Source organism: Scyliorhinus canicula, chromosome 5 (genome assembly GCF_902713615.1).
Source record: "Scyliorhinus canicula chromosome 5, sScyCan1.1, whole genome shotgun sequence".
NCBI lineage: Eukaryota > Metazoa > Chordata > Chondrichthyes > Carcharhiniformes > Scyliorhinidae > Scyliorhinus > Scyliorhinus canicula.
The window spans coordinates 154354813-154377009 of NC_052150.1; the positions used below are offsets into that span (position 1 = coordinate 154354813).

The window sequence follows — 22197 nt, forward strand, 5'->3', positions numbered from 1 at the left end:
AGCTCGGACATCTTCCCCCTCATCTGGGATGCGCAGACATACGCTGAGGCCATGGCGCAACTGAAGGAGAACTACACGCAGCAGAGCAACAAGATCTACGCCAGACACCTCTTCGCCACGTGGCATCAACTCCCCGGTGAGTCTGTGGAGGATTTCTGGTGTGCCCTCCAAATCCTAGTGAGAGACTGCGATTGTCAGGCGGTCTCAGCCTCTGAATATTCGGACATGCTACTTAGAGACACGTTCATTACAGGCATAGGGTCGGCCTACATCCACCAACGACTCTTAGAAGGGGCTACCCTCGACCTCGCGGCGACCAAGAAACGAGCACTCTCGCTCACGGTCGCCTCACGCAATATTCAAGCGTATGCCCCCGACTGCGTGGCCCAACCTCCTGGATATCGTGGACCCCGCCAACAAACACTCTACCATGCACCCCGTCAGTTACCGTCCCCAGCTAACCCCAGGCCTGTGACGCGCAGCAACAAAACAACCTCGGGGGGACACAAGTGCTACTTCTGCAGACAGTCAAAGTACCCCCGACAACACTGCCCGGCACGGAGCGGGCTCTGCATGGCCTACGGTAAGACCACATGCGGCCCGTGGGCACCGCCATCTTGCTCCCCTCACAACACGTGCAGCCTGTGGGCGCCGACATCTTGCTAGCCCCAGGACACGTGCGGCCCCTGGGCGCCACCATCTTCCCCACCTCAGGATCCCTGCTCGCCGGACACCTCATCGGGCTGCTCATCGCCTGAAACTGCCGCCGACCAACCACGCCTGGCCTCCGTTACGATCGACCAGACACGACCGCACAACCTTGCAACCGTGTCGATGACGATGAAGATCGACGGGCAGAAGGTTTCCTGCCTTCTGGACTCCGAGAGCACTGAGAGCTTTATCCACCCTGATACGGTAAGGCGCTGCTCCCTCACGGTCCACCCCACCAACCAGAGAATCTCCCTGGCCTCCGGCTCCAACACCATGGCGATCCGGGGGCACTGCCACCCTCACCATCCAGGGCGTAGAGTTCAGCGGCTTCCGCCTCTACGTCCTCCCTAACCTCTGCGCTGCCCTGCTACTCGGCCTGGACTTCCAGTGCAACCTCCAGAGCCTAACCTTGAAATTCGGCGGGCCCCTACCACCCCTTACTGTATGCGGCCTCACGACCCTTAAGGTCGACCCACCTTCTCTGTTTGCGAACCTCACCCCCGATTGAAAACCCGTCGCCACCAGGAGCAGGCGGTGCAGTGCCCAGGACGGGACCTTCATCAGGTCTGAGGTCCAATGGCTGCTACGGGAAGGTATTATCGAAGCTAGCAACAGCCCCTGGAGAGCCCAAGTTGTAGTGGTCAAATCTGGGGAGAAAAACAGAATGGTCATTGACTACAGTCAGACCATCAATCGGCACACGCAGCTCGACTCGTACCCCCTCCCACGCATATCTGATATGGTCAATCAGATTGCACAGTACCAGGTCTTCCCGACAGTGGACCTGAAATCTACCTACCACCAGCTCCCCATTCGCAAGGCAGACTGCCAGTACACCGCATTTGAAGCAGACGGCCGCCTTCACCATTTCCTTAGGGTTCCCTTCGGTGTCACTAACGGGGTCTTGGTCTTCCAACGGGAGATTCACTTCACCGAATGGTTGACCGGTACGGAGTGTGGGCCACTTTCCCGTACCTGGACAATGTCACCATCTGCTGCCATGACCAGCAGGACCACAACGCTAACCTTTCCAAATTTCTCCACACCGCCAAACTCCTTAACCTAACTTACAACAAGGAGAAGTGTGTGTTCAGCACAGACCGATTAGCTATCCTCGGCTATGTGGTCCAGAACGGGGTTCTAGGGCCCGACCCCGATCACATGCGCCCCCTCATGGAACTCCTCCTCCCCCACTGCCCCAAGGCTCTCAAACGATGCCTGGGGTTCTTTTCGTACTATGCCCAGTGGGTCCCAAACTATGGGGACAAGGCCCGCCCACTCATTCAATCCACCGTTTTCCCACTGACGGCCGAGGCTCACCAGGCCTTCAACTGTATCAAGGCCGACATTGCCAAGGCTGCAATGCACGCGGTCGACGAGGCGCTCCCCTTTCAAGTCGAGAGCGAAGCATCAAACGTCGCTCTGGCCACCACCCTCAACCAGGCAGGCAGGCCTGTGGCATTCCTTTCCCGCACCCTTGCCTCCGAAATTCGGCACTCCTCTGTCGAAAAGGAGGCCCAGGCCATCGTAGAAGCTGTGCGACATTGGAGGCATTACCTGGCTGGCAGGGGATTCACTCTCATGACTGACCAACGGTCGATTGCCTTCATGTTTAACAACACACAGCGGGGTAAGATCAAAACCGATAAGATCTTGAGGTGGAGGATTGAGCTCTCCACCTACAATTACGAGATTTTGTATCGCTCTGTTAAGCTCAACGAGCCCTCCGATGATCTATCCCGAGGTACATGTGCCAGCGCAAAAGTGGACCGACTCCGCACCCTGCACGATGATCTCTGTCACCCAGGGGTCACCTGCTTTTATCACTTCATAAAGGCCCGCAATCTGCCCTACTCCATCGAGGAAGTCAGGGCTATCACCAGAGACTGCCAGGTCTGCGTGGAGTGAAACCACACTTTTACCGGCCAGACCGTGCGCGCCTGGTGAAGGCCTCCAGCCCCTTTGAGCGTCTCAGCGTGGACTTCAAAGGGCCTCTCCCGTCCACCGACCACAGCACGTATTTTCTCTATGTGGTCCATGAGTAGTCGAGATTCCCCTTCGCCATCCCATGCCACGACATGACGTCTGCCACCGTCATCAAACCCCTTAACACCATCTTCACTCTGTTCGGTTTCCCCGCCTATGTCCACAGCGACTGGGGATCCTCATTCATGAGCGATGAGCTGCGCCAGTACCTGCTCAACAGGGGCATCGCCTAGAGCATGACGACCAGCTACAACCCCTGGGGAAACGGGCAGGTGGAGCAGGAGAATGGGACAGTCTGGAAGGCTGTCCAGCTGGCCCTATGGTCCAAAAATCTCCCGGCCTCCCACTGGCAGGAGGTCCTCCCCGACGCCCTTCACTCCATTCGGTTGCTCCTGTGCACTGCGACTAACGAAACCCCCCCCTTGAACGTTTCTTTGCCTTCCCTACGAAGTCCACCTCCGGGGTTTCTCTCCCAACATTGCTTGCAGCCCCAGGACCCATTCTGCTCCATAAGCACGTGCAGCTACACAAGGTGGACCCATTGGTTGAGAGGGTACAGCTACATCACGCCAACCCGCAGTACGACTACGTAGCGTACCCCGACGGCCACCAAGACACAGTCTCCCTTTGGGACCTGGCACCAGCTGGGTCCCGCACACCGCCCCCTCTGTTCCGGCACCATCCTCCCCTTCCCAGCGCATCCCGCCACAGCCCCCGCTCCTGGACAATCCGTCCTCCCTTTGGTCCCACCCGGGGATGAAGAGGATGTCGACACGCTCCCGGAGTCACCGACGACTGATTCAATGCCTGACACACCACCAACACTGCGGCGTTCTCAACGACGGATCAAGGCGCCCGATCGTCTAAATTTGTAACCTCCTCTGAAATTTTAATGACAACCTGTATGTAAATAGCTTTCCACCATCCCGCTGGACTCACTTTTAACAGGGGTTGAATGTGGTAGTCACCACTATTGTATATACTGCACTGCATACGAGCGTATTACGGTAAGGCTCCTGTACTACAGGTATGGGGGTCGATCCCTGCCTTTGGCTCCGCCCAGTAGGCGGAGTATAAATGTGTGTGCTCTCCGAACTGCAGCCATTTTGGCAGCAGCTGTAGGAGGACACGCTACTCTGTGTAATAAAGCCTCGATTACTCTCTACTCTCGTCTCGTCGTAATTGATAGGGCATTAGAAAGTATAATGATGCAAATGTGCAGCCATCTTTGACTGTGATCCCAAATCACTGGAATGAAATGAAAAAATGAAAATGAAAATCGCTTATTGTCACGAGTAGGCTTCAATGAAGTTACTGTGAAAAGCCCCTAGTCGCCACATTCCGGCGCCTGTCCGGGGAGGCTGGTACGGGAATCGAACCGTGCTGCTGGCCTGCTTGGTCTGCTTTAACAGCCAGCGATTTAGCTGAGTGAGCTAAACCAGCCCCATATATGTAAAATATATATGTAAAATATATTTGTGAAACATTTAATTAGAGGTTTCCCACCAGGAAATTCAAAGTAATTTTTTGATAGAAAACATGGTTTCGTAACAACTGGTTCCAGCGTAAAGTATAATTGTGAAGTGGGATTTTCCGTTGTGTTGCAAGTGAGAGCAGAAAGTTCTGTTTGGTAGTTTAAAATTTGTGAATGTTGACCCTGGTTTGCTTATTCTGTGAAAGTCTTAAATGTAGAATCCTGTTATGTTATTTATTCAGTTATTAACCTGAAAATTGAATTTCGTTTGGAAAGTTATTGGGCTTTACAGGGATTGCAAACCTAGGCAGGTTTTCAAACCATGTTGAGGAGTAGAATACTCACTTGGCCTTCTCACATGGAGTGTCTGTGAAGGATGAATAGCTGAATTTCTATCCTGAGGGTGTGGCATTGCACTCAATTTGCCAAAATGGCCACTCCCCGCACCCCCCCCCCCCCCCCCTGCCGTCCCCCTCCACCCCGCCCCTCCGCCTTCCTGGAGGTGGAATCAAGACCTGGAGATCTCTGATTCCAACACTGGAAGGAAAAGATGTCCTTAGTTACCATTTAGTCCATTATGAAATGCTGTCATAATAATAATGAAGGTCAGTGCAAACAGGATTTGTCCCCCCACCAAAGGAAATATTTATCTTTGACGCTTCCAGATGATTAAAACCAATTCAGCAGATCACATCAACCATCTTTATGTTAATTGCTAATTGACTTACCTTTTTTATATAAAAGCAGATTTCTGGGGATGCTGGAATCTGAAACCCCAATTTTGTTCACTGTACTTACATACAGTTTAACCCTGCCCTTATCTCTTTCTTGCCCTTTGGAAGGCAACCACTTCTTTGTTCACTGTTAACACTCAAGCCTTCCCCAACTTTCTTTTCACTATTCCCCATCTTCTTTCTTTTGCCCTCACTGGTACTTCTAAAACTAGGCCCATTAGTCAACCCAGCCCCCTGCCGTACAACTTTAAATCCACTCCCACTACACTATTTACTCTCTCCGCCAGGAGAATGGTTCCATTTCGGTTCAGATGAAGCCCATCTCTTCTACACAGCTTTCTCCTTTCCCTGAAGTGATCCCAATGTCACAAAAATCAAAACCCCTCTTTTCTACACTATCCCTCAAGACACATTTACCTCTCTGATCTGCCTTTAACTAAATGGTGAAGCTCGTGGCACAGGTTGTATTTCTGAGATCACTACCCTGGAGGTCCTACATTTCAACCCACTCACTAACTTCTGAAACTGGTCCTGCAAGACCTCGAAACTGCCCCTCCCTCTGTTGTTGGTTGCTACTGAACCACAACCTCTTGTTGTTCTCGCTCCCTTTCCAGAAGTTTGTTCAGCCGATCCTTTATGTCCCAAACCCTTAAACCCGGGAGGCAACAGACCATATGAGACAAATAAACTCAGCTGCAAACTAGACTGTCTATCTCTCAAATTATTGAGTCACTCACTCCTACCATCTTTCTAACCTACCTACCAGCCTCCCTCTCTTTTCCCAGGGTGGCCTCAGGCATGAGGGTACAATAGTTTCCCCTCGAGTCCTCTACACTTGGTTCAGTCGTGTTGCTCACTACATAGGCATCTAAAATTTCATATCTGTTAGACAGCCCCAAGGAGTCCTGGACCCGTTGTCTCTTTTCCTTTTGACGAACGTTCACCCATGAAGAGAGTCGCTGCACCAGATCAGCAAAATATTGTTCAAGGACTGCTACCGCCTGGCACTTCATGCAGGTGTGACAGTCCTGGATGTCTTGTGGATCTAAAACCTCCCAAATCTTGCATGCCACACACATCACAAGCTTTCCCAGAGACCCAGCCTTCTTTACTGATCAAGATGATACACACTGCTGAGGCTCTGCTGTTTATAAGCCACAATCATCTATCAGCCCCTCTGTCTCTTGTTTTTTGATTCATGGAAGAGGGAAACACTACTGCAATGTAATGTTTGGGGTATTACCGTTCATTGACACTGGGTCTTCAGTGACCCCCTTCTCAGTTGTACTGAGAAAGCTGACTTCTCCCAGAATCCTTCTCAGTCACTTCTCACTACTGCCCTCTGTTGGATGCTCTTTCCTGCTGTTGAGCACCGGGTCCTCCACGATCCCCTTCTCAATGTGGTGAGTGAGTCGACTTCTCCAAGAATCCTTCTCAGTCAATTCTCACCGACCCCTGGCAATGCCAACCTGGCACCTGGGAACCCTGGCATTGCCAGCCTGGCACTCTTTGCACTGCATCCTGGACGTTCCAGGGTGGCAATGCCAGGGTGGCATAGCCAGGTTGCCAGGCTGGCAGTGCCAGGGCATGCAAATACCAGGGGGGCATGCCAGGGCGTGACCCTGCCCTGTGTCCGATCACCTGGGGATCTCCAATGGCCTGCAAGACCTCCCCCCCCCCCCCCCCCCCCCAAGGTGCCATTATGCATGGTCCACGTTTGTGTGGACCAGTACTAAATGGTGCCCAGGCACAGCATTGAGCCCCAGGCACTGGGTGAATCTGGAATCCAAGTATTTAAATGAGCCATTAGGCGAGGGCAAGATCCAGATCGCGGCAGGCGGAGACAGTCAGGAGACCCAAAATTTGGGACTCTCATGCGATTCACACATTGCGCCAGAATCTGCGTGGGCGCAAAGTCCAAAGATGTGCGGGTTAGGTGGATTGGCCATGCTAAATTGCCCGTAGTGTAAGGTTAATGGGGGGATTGTTCGGTTACGGGGTTACGGGTATACGGGTTACGTGGGTTTAAGCAGAGTGATCATTGCTCGGCACAACATTGAGGGCCGAAGGGCCTGTTCTGTGCTGTACTGTTCTATTCTATTCTATTCTAAAGGGGTTGCTGAATCACGCCCAAAGGCTCCAACATTAAGGCCCATGTCAGGGACATTCTTGGGGCAAGCCACGCAGCACAATTCTATCCATCACAAGTTAGAAACATCCAGGTAAATATTGTGCATGTGCGTGAATGAGGATTGCCTCAGGACCCCAAGTGCAGCAGCGCCAAACATCTCAACATTCACTGCTGTTACCATTGAAAGATCCATTTCCATCATTCCTCTGATTGCACTTTTCTCCAAATCTGATCAAATTCAAGAGGCATGGACACAAAGCAGAAGCGAGTTGGTCGAAGTCAGACCTTTTCGTCACTCATATATGTTTGTAAGAATAGTGTATTGCAGGACAATTTTGTGGAATGAAGCCCGATCAGATATAGAGCCAGGTGATAAGTTTTAAAATAAAATCTTTACTGCGGATTCAGGAGCAGAAGTGTTTCGGGACTCTACAGTTCCCAATTTACAGCCCCCACCCTCCCTCACCCTATTGTCGATCTATGTCACCCTGGGACTTTCCTTTGTGTGCACTGTCAACAAGGCAAGTGGCCTGATAATCATTTCTGCAATTGGATAAGCTACATATGTATCACAACATGGGCACTCGCAGCTTGTCCATTTTATACTAATGAGGCCCAAGGCTTAGGTTGTTGAAGATTCTTCCTCCTGGGACGGGCACACATTGTGGCTATATCGCTGCCTTCATGTCTGAATCTGGGCGTCAATTAATTTATACTGAAAGAGTATGAATTAGCTCAAAGAGTTTACATCAAACGCATATCGATATCATAAAATTTTTGTCAATTGCAATTTTCAATGCTGAGTTTGATAGATTTTCCGGTAAGATTATCATGGGACAGTGAGCAAACATAGGTGAAGTACCTATTGATCAACAATGATGGAATTGAATGGTGCACAGGCTGAAGGTACCAAATAGGCTACTTTTATGCAAAAATCCTCGAGGCATATTCTGCTCATTTTAATTTTTACTCTTTGGTTATAGGTTGGCTGCATGAATTGGGAAAACGTCTTGAAACTCCATATTATGGCAATAATACACTTGGAGGTCCTGGAATCAGAAGTGCCTATATTGCTGCCCTCTACTTCACTCTCAGCAGCCTGACCAGTGTCGGATTTGGAAACGTCTCAGCCAACACTGAGGCAGAGAAGATTTTTTCCATCTGCACAATGCTGATAGGGGGTATGTTCCGTTATATTTCTGTCATCAGTAGAGCTCATAGGCTGCCTGTCTGCATGAGATTCATTGGGTTGGAAATTCATCTTGGGCGGTAGCACAAAGCAAGCTGTATCTCATCTGTCACCTGCTGTATTCCATCAAAGTCAATGTGAAGTGAGTGTCTGGTGGGTCATATAATGGACTGTCAATGAAAAGGCAGCAAAAGCACATTTCTACGACATTATGTGTTGAATCAATTATCATTCTTCCTGACTGGATCATGTAACATTTCATTTTCTTCATAATATAATTTTTTGTCTCTAAGAATTAGGTTTCTCAAACAGTTTTAAAGTCAGAAAGGTTTTGACCTTGAATCCAATCAAAGTGCTTTCTATGCACTGCTGAATTTTGTGGAAATGAGTCATAATGCCGATTAGGTAATTCTCCAATCACCATTTCAGCGCTCAGTTGATAACTTATTTGTACGGTACTGCTGACTTAAAGTGACTTACAATTAATGATTATCTGTTGGCAAAACCAAAATGCTTCCAAAACATCTTTTAAATTCAAAATAGGAAACAATTAAAACTGCACAACTTAGGGAATTTCTATTTCTAACAGAAATCTAATTAAGAAAATGTATTCCCACATTTAATGTTTGAAAGTCCGTAAACCTTTCCTGGTTTAACATCAATAGCAGAAAAATGCACGTAAGAAAAATGTGTTTTTCTGCCTGCATTGTTGTGATCATCATAATTAATAGCAGTTTTCTAAAAAATAAAATATCATACTTGACCTTAATGCTTGTGCCTCATTACCCTAATGCATCACATGGGAAATATTGGCCCAGATCTTCCAGTCTCCGATGGTCATATCTCGAAGGCAACCCGGGAGATGGACTAGGGGGACCCCCTCAGAGGTCCCAATGTAAGGAGTCCCCGGGAATCGCCTTTGTCTGGAATCCTCTGCAAAAATATCCAACTCAGAGTCAGGGTTGGGGACTGCAGAGGTCAACTCATGTATCAGAATACTTACTCAGGAAATCTTAGACAGGAAAAGGCCATACCTAACTCCTGGGCAACTACATACTTATAGCCCCACATTCCCCAATCCTACAGTCCTTCTCCCCCCCCCCCCCCCCCCCCAACCCGCCGCAACCCTCCAACTCTCCCCCTGATCCTTTAACTCTGTTGCTGGCCCTCTGATTCCTCCACTGACACCCTCCCCCAACCCTACATTCTCAAGCTTGGCTTCACCTGACAATCCTGTACTACGAACCAGCACTTCCAGAGCAGAGATGCTCCGCCTATTGTAGAGGCCCAGTTCAGATGGCTGGGCCAGAAGTGCGGAGATTTCGGACTGTGTAAATAAAAAAATAGAAGGGGTATGGCAATTCCGTGGTGTCGTGGTATTGTCGCCAGACTAATTATTCAGAGACCAGGCGAAATGCTCAGGGGACCTAGCTTCAAATTCCACCACAGCAGATGGTGAAATTTGAATTCACTAAAAATATGGGGTGAAAACCGGAGTGTTTCACTCCGGCGTCGGAGGCCGCTCGTCGCCCCATATTCTCCCACCCCGGGGGGGCTAGGAGTGGCGCAGCGTCATTTACGAGCGTCGGGCCTTAGCGCTGCGTAAAAGCGGCGCCGCGTAAATTGCGTGGCCGCTGTCGCGTAAATGATGTCACCCACGCATGCGCATGTTGGCCGGAGCCAACCCACGCATGCGCAGTTGCCGTCCTCTCCGCGGGCGCCCCGCAAGATATGTCGGATTGATCTTGTGGGGCGGCGGAGGAAAGGAGTTCCTCCTTAAGAGAGGCCGGCCCGCCGATTGGTGGGCACCGATCGCGGGCCAGACTCCTTTTGAGCCCACCCTCCCCCCCCCCCCCAGTGCTGGATCCCCCCTCCCCCCCCCCACACAGACCGCCCCCCCCCAGCATTCCCGCGCTGTTCCCGCCGGCAGTGACCAGGTGTGGACGGCGCCGGCGGGAACCTGTCATGTTGGGCAGGCCGCTCGGCCCATCTGGGCCGGAGAATCGACGCTCGCCCGTTACAAACGGTGAGCAGCGATTCTCCCAGCAGCCAGCCGTAAATCTCACTGTGCCGGTTTGAGGGGGTGGGAGAATCGCGTGCCGGTGCCGGGGCGGCGTAGCGGGACTCGTCTAGCGCCCCAGCGATTCTCCCACCCGGCGTCGGGGGGGGGGGGGGAGAATTGCGCCCATGGAGCGCGATTCTCCATCGGCTGACGCTGAAATCGGGAATCGCGATTGGGCGGTGAATCGATTCTACGCACATACAGTAAACGGTATTTGCATATCATTAGTGGGCCTAACCCTAACCCTAACCCTCCTCGATTCTCGGAATCTGATGTGCCTAATTTCAGACGGCAAGATTCGCTTGTGCTTTTAAAAATCAAGAAACCGATGTGGTGGCTGATGAGCGAGAGAGAGGAGGTAGGACACAGAGAGGTGCGACTATGGACTACCGGGCCAGACACTGGTCAGGCTGAATGGAGTGGGGGGGGGGGGGTCCTGCCAGGACTGGGCGGAGGGGTGGTGGTGAGGGGGAATGTGCCATGTGGCTGGGGCGATCCCTCATGGGACTGGCATGGTGCCCAGGTCCCACACCACACTTTCTGCCATACCCCCCACCAGCCAACTGGCCACCACCCACCGGCAGGGCATCAGGCGGCCTACTCAAGGGCAATCCCCACTGTAGCCCCTACGGGGGCACCGGGTACGGGTCACACAGCGCATCGCTGGCAAGGGGATCACCAGCGGTGACAGGCAGCAGGGCTAAAGTCCCCATGGTGCCAGGCACTGATGGAGCCAGGGTTCCAGGGATGGGGGGGCATGTGGGAGCAGAGTCCGGAATACCAACCGGTGCAACCTTGTAGCCCGGTGGGCCTGGTTGGACAAAGGGCTATGCACCATGCTAACATATCAGCCTTTCACCCCCTGCAGACAATGGATATTTTAAAAATAAATTTAAATTACCCAATTATTTTTTTTCCAATTAAGGGGGCAATTTAGCATGGCTAATCTACGTACCCTGCACATCTTTTGTTTGTGGAAGTGAGAGCCATGCAGACACGGAGAATGTGCAAACTCAACACGGATAGTGACCCGGGGCCGGAATCAAATCCGGGACACGAGCGCCGTGAGGTAGCAGTGCTGACCACTGCGCCACCGTGCTGTCCAACAATGGATATTTCATTACAACCAGCAGTGGTGTAGTCGCCACAACCCTCAGGGATGCACTGCGGCTGAATGAGCTGGCACTGCTCGAGGAGGAGGCTACAGCAGTGGAGTACGCAGCAGTGGAGCATGCCCCTGAGGAACAGGAGGCAGCTGCCCAGGATGGTGAGCCGGCTGCCCAACAGGCTGAGGAGGAGGAGGCGGTGCAAAGGAGGCACCACATGAGGCCTTGTGTGTACTGGCAGCACCTGTCATTCAAAGACTCCAGCTGAGCAGGGAGATAGAGCAACATATCTGCCAGACCATGGCGCACCTGGCACTGTGGGGGAATAGGGAAGGACACTGTTCCCAGTGACCATCAAATTTTACACCATGGGGTCCTTCCAGGTGCTGAGGGGGGACCTGTCCGGAGCTCGGTGTTGTGTTCTCTATTTTGCTTTATGCCTCAGATGCATAGGGTTGAATAAAGAACACAAGGCTTTGTTAACGAACAAAACTATAAATTTATTACACTACAAACTAAGATTCGTTCACATTCCTAAAGTAGAAGGCTGCTATGTTAAACTATGCGATCTCTAACTACAGAACTCTCAGGTACAACTGCTCCTTGCTTCACCATCTTCTAACGTCTTCTACCTCCTAACTCCCGGAATCCCTGATGTCACATGATATATATATGACTGTTCTGTGGTTCCCTCTAATGATAAGAAGCATTATTATTAACTTGTTAACTCTTTACATCCTAGTCAATATACATATCATGACAGGGTAGCACGGTGGCGCAGTGGTTAGCATTGCTGCATCACGAGATCCCAGGTTCAATCCCAGCTCTGGGTCACTGTCCGTGTGGTGTTTACACATTCTCTCCATGTTTGCATGGGATTGACCATGCTAAAATTGTCCCTCAATTGGAAAAAATGAATTGGGTACTCTAAATTTATATTTAAAAAATATACATATCATGACACTTGGTGTACAGGTGCATCCGTGCCGTCACAGAGGCCCTATATGCCCAGTTGGCATAATACACGATCTGCATGCTCACGGCTATGGAGCACAGGGAGTGAACCATCGCCGTCTGGGACTGTGCCACAACAGCACCCATTGACTGTGCCGCTACCGTCTAGGTCTGTGTCACATCAGCCAGTGACTGTGCCATCTCCCTCTGAGTCTGCGGCACATTGGGCAATGCCGCCGACGTTCCCAGCCATGGACTGCTGTGACTGGGCCATTCTGAGGAGTGTCGGTAAAATTTCCAGGTGGCTCTCGCACATGGTTGCCTGCGAGGCAGCAATCATTTCCTAGGCCTTGACCAGCACCTGCACAGAATGCCACAGGCTTTAGACATGCTGATCCATAGCCAAAACCTTTGCCCCCAATGCCTCCACCATGGATGTCACCCGTGCAGTGTTAGCCAGGGTGGCACGCATTGTTGGCACCACCTCCTGCTCCTGCATACGGCTGGACTCCTCCAACTGTGCTGCAGGCACTGGATGCCCGCCGACAACCCTTCATGTAGTCCCTGGCTCTCTGCCTGCATCTCCACGATAGATGGGACCGTCCGTTCCAGAAGCCCGAAACCCGTCTGGACGGCAGCTCTTTCTTGGGGTTGGCCTGGCCACTAACCGTCCACCAGGAGCCTCTTCACTAAAGTGCCTAACCAAAGTGTGTGTCTCTGGGATGGCGGAGGGTGTTGGACATAGCTGTGATGGTAAATCAGTGTCAATATCAGACTCGAACTCCGGGGTGTCTTGGGTCACAGGAATATGGCTTCCATCTGTGATGCTCTCCTTATTGCTGCTCGGCACATGGGGGGGCTCCAGCTGTGGCACTGGCTGGGGGCGAGGACACCAGATGGACCCATCATATTACCAGCAGGTCCTGCAAGACAGAAGAAAAGACGCATAATTAGACCACGGGCAGGGGGGGGGAGTGGGTTGGTGAGGTGAGGGTGGGGTGAGGGTGAGGCTGGGAAGTGAGGATGAGGGTGGTGTGGGAGTGGTGTTGGGGGGTGTGGTGAATGTGATTCACACTATATATAGTTGCCAATATCACTCCATGTATATATGTTCGTTATCTACCCGTTGTATGATCAATGCTGTATATAGTTGCCAATATAACTCCGTGTATATATGTTACTATCCACCATTGTAAGTGCAGTTGCACTATCCGACCACCAGGTGGAGTCGCTCTGGGAGTACGCAAGAGTTTGTACTAGGCTCCTCCCTTGGCTCCGCCCAGGACTCCACCCCCTGGGACCGATGTATAAAGATAGGTGCCTTAGAGCCAGCCTGCCAGTTCATCTGAAATTCAACGATGAATAAGCTGGCTCTGTTGTAAGTGTATTAAAGCCTCTGTTCAGATCCAACTGCACGTGTTCACTGAATTGATGGTTCCATCAATTTAATACACTTAAGAAGCTGCCGAAGTAAAGCATGGAATCCGCTCTAAAACCAGGACGTCTAGAACTCGATCCGCAGGATGCAGAGGCGAGAGAAACCTTCTGCCACTGGCTGAAGGTCTTTGCCCGCCATGTGTTCACGACTCGCCGACAACGGGCTACTGAAACTTTAGCTGAATTTGCACGCGAGTTGAACAATCTCTCAAATGACTGCAATTACCAGGCTGTAACCGTGGCCGAACATAGGGAGCTTGCTGTGCGGGATGTTTTTGTAGTGGGCCTTCGATCTAGCTATGTACGCCAGAGACTATTAGAAAATGGGACCTAGGGCTTAGAGACTACCGTAGAGGCTGCTATCACAATGTAAGTTTCCTTCCGCAGCCTCAACTCGTTTCCCGCGGACCCCGCTAACCCCGCATGGGCCCCCAACCTGAGGACCCCCCAAGCCTGTGCCGCAAGGCCCCCCAGCTATCGCGCTGTCACAGCCGGTCGCCCTACTGTCCCAGTCAACTACTCAAACTATCCAGCTGCTCCAGCTAATTACTCAACTCCCCCAGCCAGCTACTCAGCTCGCCAAACCAGTTATTCAACTGCTCCAACCTGCCACTATTCAGCTCCCCAAACCAGTTATTCAACTGCTCCAGCCTGCCACTACTCAGCTCCCCAAACCAGTTATTCAACTGCTCCAGCCTGCCACTATTCAGCTCCCCAAACCAGTTATTCAACTGCTCCAGCCTGCCACTTCTGTGGACAAAGCCAGCACCCGCGGCAGCACTGCTCAGCCTGATCCGTGACCTGCAGCAGCTGCGGGAAGAAAGGCCACTATGCTAAAGTGTGCCTCGGCAGAAGGGCCCCAGCCCTCAACACCCCAACAGTCCAAAAACATTGCCCCCAGCACCAGCAGGCCCGCGGGGCCCGAAACGTTGCGGCCTACGCTCAGGCTCCGCCCCCTCCCTCCACGTGCGATCCATGGGGGCCGCCATCTTGGCAAACCTCCACCATGCAGCCGGCCACGTGCGATTCATGGGGGCTGCCATCTTGGACGCCATCTTCATCACCACCCTCCACGTGCGATCCATGAGCCCTAGCTGCATCCCCAGACTCAAACAGCTCACCGGAGGAGTACGACCTCCCCGGGCAGTCACCACATGGCCCGCAGACTCAGCGCAGTGTTCCTGCATCAAGCTCGCCAGAACGCAGCGGCATCTACTCGACAGGGCGCCCGATTGGAAGAATTTGACTCCCCCGGGCACCCACCACGCGGCCCGCAACTCAACGCGGTCACCCTCGACCAATCTCGCCCCAAGCATCTGAGAAATTCGATGACGGAGGTCCAGATCAACGGGTACAACACATCGTGCCTCTTCGACTCCGGGAGCACGGAGAGCTTCATACACCCAGAGCTGGTAAGACGCTGTTCCCTCCCTATTTATCCCGTCAACCAAACTATCGCCCTCACTTCGGGCTCAGAAGGAAAAGCACAGAAAATGGGACAATAGGAAAGGGAGAGGGATCCCATGATTTATGATGTGGAGGCAATAGCATTCGAAATGGGGTAAAAGGAAGATGCCATGACGCTACAGGAACCAAGGAGCCCTCAATGCACATTAAGAGAGGGAATTAGGTGGAGCTGACCACAGAAGTCAATTCCTGGAGTTTAGCCCCAAGGACCTTGCTGTAGCACTGGAAAAAGTCCAATGAACTCACACGAGTGGTTAAGGTAAGTGCATGCATCTCCACATGACATCTTGAATCCACTGCACCACCAACATCTCACATTGCTCAATGTACCACAGTCTCATCACTCATTAGACTCATGCTAACATTCAGATACTCCACCTCACCCTCATACACATACCAATGCTTCCAGCCTCTCGCATACCAATGCTTTCAGCTTCACACCCACCTCTTGCTGCTTCCACAGACCTAAGCCATGGCAGGAACATCACCCAAACAAATTGCAATACATGCACTATTATTCTGTCCTCTTTCTTGCAGGACAGTGCGAGACATAACCACAGGGAGCAGTATAGAGCTGGTGGGGAACAGACCGGCATCATTGATTGAGTCCTGTTACTGAGGTCATTGCATCTGTGAACGCTGGGAATATGATCTGTTCCTGCCCTATGCTCCTTCTCAAATCCCACTTCCAGCCAGTTCTTGACATGAAGTGCGGGCTGCATGTATCTCTTGCTTTCCACCCCACCATTGTTCCTCCATCCTAACCTACCCATCTACATTTTTGCCTTCAGCTAGCCAGGAATTGCTGCAAGGCCAGCCAATCCAAGGCTGTGTTCAACACCAAACGCGTGAAGAAGTATTCATCTGACGTTTGTGGGGAAACCTTTCATGCTGGCACTGAGCAAACATCAGGATCAGCACACAGTGAATCACAAGTGGGTCACAGCCAGATTTGGGAACAATGAGTTCTGCTGCTGAGGACTCGGATGAAGACTTTGATGGGTAGCTTAGAGGAGATTGCTAATGGGCATACACAGAGATGCTGGTTGCATTGGCACGCCTGTCAGAGAACCTCGTGTCAGAGAACCTACATGATAGGCCAGATAATAAAAGAAGAATAAAGATAGTAAAGACTAAAGGTCGATTCGCCGCTTGCCAACACCGAAATTGTGAAATGCGATTGGGCGGAGAAGAGCTTCCGACACCAAAATCGGGGTAGGTGCCAGTTTGACGCCAAATCGGGATGCCCCAGCACCATGAAAATGGCGTAAATGCATTACTCACCGCGCGGGGGTTAAAGTACAGCAGGCATATCATTAAAGGGTCTGACACCCTATTCTCCAAGGCCTCCGAGATTCACCGCCCCAATGGGCCAAGTTCCCGACGGTGTGCTTCCCACTCCCCCCCCCCCCAACCCCCCACCCCCACCAGCCAACCCTGGACCAGGCCACACCCACACCCTTCAGACAGAGCACCGAGGCAGGTTTTAACGGTGTTGACAGCTTAACTGCTGTATAGATTTCTGGCCTTACGGGCCCTAACACTATGCCTAGGTGGTTCCCCAGGTGGTACAGCAGGGTTGGAGGCGGCCTGCTGTGACTCCTGCCCTGTGACAAGGGTCCCCGTTGCCGTGCGTATCCAGGGGCGATCCAGCCTGGATTAACCCCGTTGCTCATGTGTTCCGGGTTGCATAGTGCCACCCTGTTATGCCCGCTGCCCACCAGATGCACCAGGGACAGAAGAGGGTGGGGGGTGGGGGAATCTGAAGTGCTGAGGTGTTCCGGCCCCTCCCCTGTGGGACTCACCGGCATGAGCTCCAGCTTCTCCTCCTCCCTCAGGGTGCCTGATGGCCCCCGGACGACTACATTGGACAGGGGTGCGAGCGGAGCCAGCCCCTGTGGCCCTCACCCCCCCTGCCACCTGACAGTGTCAGTTCTGGAGGCCCGCTCTGGTCTCGACCAAGGTCCGTACACTCACGGTCATGAGCACAGGCAATGGACCATCTCCGTCTGGGACTGCACCACATCAGCCAGCAACAGGACCACCTCCCTCTGGGACTGGGCCACCCCGCCCAGTGTCTGCACAATGCCGGCCAGCACATCGGCAATGCCGCTGACATCCCCAACCATGGCCTTCTGTGACTGGGCCATGCTGAGGAGCGCCACTGCAATGTTCAGGTGGCTCTGGTACACGGCTGCCTGTGAGAGGGCAGCCATGTCCTGGGCCTCGGCCCCCGCCTGCACAGAATGCCCCAGGCCTTGGACACGCTGACCCAAAGCCAAAACTGTCGTCCCCAATACCTCCACCGTGGACGCCACCTGTGCGGTGCCAGCCTGGGTGACATGCATGACCAGCACCAAACCCTGCTCCTACACATGAATGGACTCCTCCACCTGTACCTGCAGGTGCTGGATGGCCGCTGTCATCCCGTCTTGTGGTCCCTGGGTCTCAGATTGTGTCTGCATTGTGGCTGGGACTGGATGTTCCGGAAGCCCAGGACCAGTATGAACAGCAGCTGGTTCCTGGGGCCGGCCTGCCCTCCAACCATCCGGCCCCTCGGCTGCTCCGACTTCCACCTGCTGTACCGGATGTGATGTGTGGTGCACCCCAGATAGTATCCCAGGAGCCTCGTCACCAATGTGCCCAACCGAGGTGATAGTCTCTGGGATGGTGGAGGGTGTTGGAGACAGCTGTGACAGAAAGTCAGTGTCAGCCTCCGACCCGACCCAAGCCCCGGGGTGTCCTGAGCCTCGAGCAGTGGGCTGTTGTTCAAACTGCTCCTCCCCTTAGTGCTCGGCTGTCTGGGAGGCACTGGCTCTGGCACTGGCTGGGGGCGGGGGGCTCCAGATGGGCCGGCCCCATCTCCGGCAGGTCCTGTAAGACACAAGACGACTCGTATGGTTAGACAGCGTGTCGGGGTGAGTGGGGGTGCATGGGGCTGAGGGAGTGTGGGCAGAGGGGGGTGAGGCTGAGGGGTGTGTGGGCTGAGGGGGGTGAGGGTAAGGGGGGTGTGGGCTGAGATGAGTGAGGGGGTGCGGGTTCAGGGGGGTGCAGCAATCACGGATCCGACAAATCCGGCACTGTTTTCCATGGAATTGATGGTGCTGGTGCTTGCCCATTTAATTAGCTGAGTCAGTGCAGCTGTTGCTCCGTTTTTTCTGTCATAAAACGCAGGCGTCGGCACTTAGTCTCAAAATCGGAGAAGTCCAGCCCAAAAGCTCTTATCAAGAAGGATAATCAGTTTGAGTGCAGCTAAGAAACAGCAAGAGGCAGAAAAAAATGATAGAGAGTATTTATAGGCTCCCGAATGATAGTTGCAGTGGAGGGCAGAACATAATCTTGAAAGTAGGGCTGCACTTTCCAAGGGTAATACAGCAGTCATAGGGTGGCACGTGGTGCAGTGGTTAGCACTGGGACTGCGGTGTTGAGGACTCGGGTTCGAATCCAGGCCCTGGGTCACTGTCTGTGTGGAGTTTGCACATTCTCCCCATGTCTGCGTGGGTTTCACCCCCACAACCCAAAGATGTGCTGGTTAGGTGGATTGGCCATGCTAAATTGGCCCTTAATTGGAAAAGAAAAATAATTGGCTACTCTAAACTTATTTTTAAAAATACAGTCGTCATGGGGAATCTTAATCTTCTTATAAACTGGGCAAACCAAACTTGCTTTAATAGCATAAAGGAAAAGTTAATGGAATGTATACAAGATTCAAGACCAGTATGTCAAGAAACCAATCCAGAAACAGGCTATTTTGGATCTACTATTATACATTGAAAAAGGTTAATTAATAACCTGTAGTAAAGGGGCTTATTGGAAGAATGATCATAATATTATGGAATTTTATATTTAGTTGGATATCGATTTTAGTTAAGTCCAAAACTGGAGACCTAAATCTAAATAAAACAAATTATGTAGGTATGAGGAATGAGTTGGCTAATATAGATTGGGAAATTAATTTAAAAGATATGGCGATAGACAAGGTTTACTAGAATGTTTTTTATCCCTTTCGACTTTTTAATGGACTGACCTGATTAATACTACACTCCTGTGTGCTTCACCTGATGCCGGTGTCTATGTATTTACATTGTGTACCTTGTGTTGCCCAATTATGTATTTTTTTTTCATGTACTTAATGATCTGTTTGAGCTGCTTGCAGAAAAATATTTTTCACTGTACCTTAGTACATATGACAATAAACAAATACAATCCAATTGTGCTAACATTGACCTGCCTATTCCTTGAATCTCAATTTTGTTAACTAGCCTTTTCTGTGATTCTTTGTCAAAAGCATGCTTAGAATCGGTATAAGCAACACCTATTGCTTTCCCTTCATCAATCCTCTCTGCTACTTCATCAAAAAATTCAATTAGATTAGTATGATCTGCCTTTTCAAAATCCATATTGGATCTCCTAAACTAACTCAAACTTCTCCACGTGCTTATTATTTATTCCTGGCTTATTTTTTCTAAAACCTCACCCGTCACTAATGTTAAACTGGCCAGCCTGTGGTTACTTGGAATGTCGTTACACCCTTTCATAAATAAGAATGCCCCAACCAAACTCTCCAGTCTTCTGGCACATGCCTCCCCTGAATCTAGTATCTAGGGAAGATTGCAAAATTATGACAAGCACTTTGGGTATCTCCACACCAGCTTCCTTTAACAAACTGGGATGCAAACCATCCTAATCAGGTGAGTTATCCACCCTTATGTACAGCCAGTCTTTCCAGTCCAACCTTTCTATCAATTTTCATTCCATCTATTACCGCTACCATCTCCACTTATATTGTTTATTTTGGCATCTTCCTTCATGAATACCAGTACAAAATACTCATTACGTATTCTAGCCATGCCCTGCACCTCCAGTCATATAGCTATCAAGGCTAAACTTTACCCCTTACTATCTACTTATCTTTTTCATACCATAAGAAGATTTTGGGATTTTCTTTTATGTTTATTGCCATTCTATTCTCTCATATTCTCTCTTCGTATGTTCCTCTTCACTTCCCCCCTCAACTTGTAATCGGCTTGGTTCTCGCTTGAAGATTTCACCTGACAGACAAAATACACCATCTTTTTTCTTTCAACACATTCTCCATCTCCTTTGTCATCCAAGGTGTCCTGGCTTCGGTCCCCTAATTATCACCCTTGTTGGATTGTACCTACTCGGTAGTGGAACCATTTTAAAGCCATATTTCTGTTATGGCCGCTACATCATATTCCCACACGATTATTTGTGCTTGCAGCTCATCAATTTTAATCACCACACTTGGTCCGTTTACATACCTATCTTGGTCTGTTTCTATCAAATATGGTATTAATTCCTTCTCAAATACTATCCAGCACTCTCTTCCTTTATGTACCTTATTTTGCTTTTCAACTTCTATGATCTCGTACCTATTGCCCTGAGGAAGGAGCAGTGCTCCGAAAACTAGTGTTTGAAATGAACATGTTGGACTTTAACCTGGTGTTGTAAGACTTCTTACTGTGCTCACCCCAGTCCAACGCTGGCATCTCCACATCATGACCTATTCCCCTGATATGGATTCTGGTGACTGAAAGATTTGGATTGGGGAGACCACATTAGGAATGAAAGAAGAGGGGAGGCAGGGGATTGGCTGCAAATTGATAAGATGGCATTAGGCTCCTGAGTTATCACTTGAATGATGATACAACAGCATGTTTAGCACAGGCTGTGTGTGGGCTGAAAACAGCTTGAAGTCTTTATCTAATGATCTGATTGATCTGTGGTAATCAAATCATTAGCATCTCGAATCAATAACGTTGAAAGCTGACTACAAATTATGCAGTGCTGCGGATCCAACATTTTGATACTACTGTATTGATTATTGCACAATAGCAAAGTAGCTCGTTCTGAAAGCGTTTTTTGACTTTGTTAGACTGTGCCAGATATTAGTTAGTTCATGAGCATTGGCTATGAGAAAATGGGAAACTTTCTGATGAATTGTCTTATTAATGGTTGGCAAATTAGAATGCATTTTGTAACCTCAATTTCCTAACCATCAACTGGATGACAACTCTTCTTCTCACTTATGACTGTGCTGGATTTACTTTTCCACAGGGATTGTGAACAGCAATGTGAAGAAGATTTTAAACTGTTAGCCCATTCAGCCATGTAAATTTGTGCTTTTTAATCCCAGAAAGTAACCTATTGTACCCACATTGCTCATTGCTGTTCACGGTCTATTAACCATTTGTTTTTCTTTCCTCTCAGCGTTGATGCATGCATTGGTCTTTGGGAATGTAACTGCAATCATTCAGCGCATGTACTCCAGATGGTCTCTGTATCACCACAGAATTAAAGATCTAAAGGATTTCATTCGGGTCCATCATCTACCAAAGCAGCTAAAACAGCGAATGCTTGAGTATTTCCAGACAACATGGTCTGTCAATAACGGAATTGATGCTAATGAGGTAATTTCCTTCTTATTTTTAATTCTCTGCAGTGAAATAATATTTTAACATATTACTGAAAATTAATTTTTGACGATGAATATTTTGAACATAACTGCATCTTTCTCACTGCGTGACTCGTTCCTCATTTTCCCATTGTTCTGTCCCCTTTGACTGTCCGATAGTTGGGTTTTGGGCAGGAGTTGGAATGTGTTTGAATGAGAGAAAAACAAAAAGCTGCAGAGCTGGTCAGGGTAAATTTCCACAATGGTTCTTTTGCAGTCATTCAGTCCCATGTGCACTTTGTATCACGCCATTACTGTATCTCCTGGTCCTTCGAGCAAACAGGGGCTGCTGCTGCATCTTGCTGAGGCCATCCTTCACTGATATCTCTTTCTTTCCCATTCTTCCCAGATTGCCTGACACACTTGAAGATTATTTTCTCACCTTCCCTCCCCTCCTTTATTTAAATTAAACTGCAGTCCTCAATCAAGAGACAGTTTATTAATATGAACCTGGACAGGTCACGTCAG

At 50.4% G+C, this 22197-nt stretch overlaps 1 protein-coding gene across 1 annotated transcript in view; it reads left to right on the forward strand.

The window, feature by feature from the left end:
* kcnh8 (potassium voltage-gated channel, subfamily H (eag-related), member 8) overlaps nucleotides 1-22197 on the forward strand; it is a 545374-nt gene that overhangs the window by 371555 nt on the left and 151622 nt on the right. The window contains exons 8-9 of the mRNA XM_038797843.1: nucleotides 8020-8217; nucleotides 21486-21685. Of these exons, the coding sequence (XP_038653771.1) occupies nucleotides 8020-8217; nucleotides 21486-21685 (398 nt within the window). The remainder of the gene's footprint in view (nucleotides 1-8019; nucleotides 8218-21485; nucleotides 21686-22197) is intronic.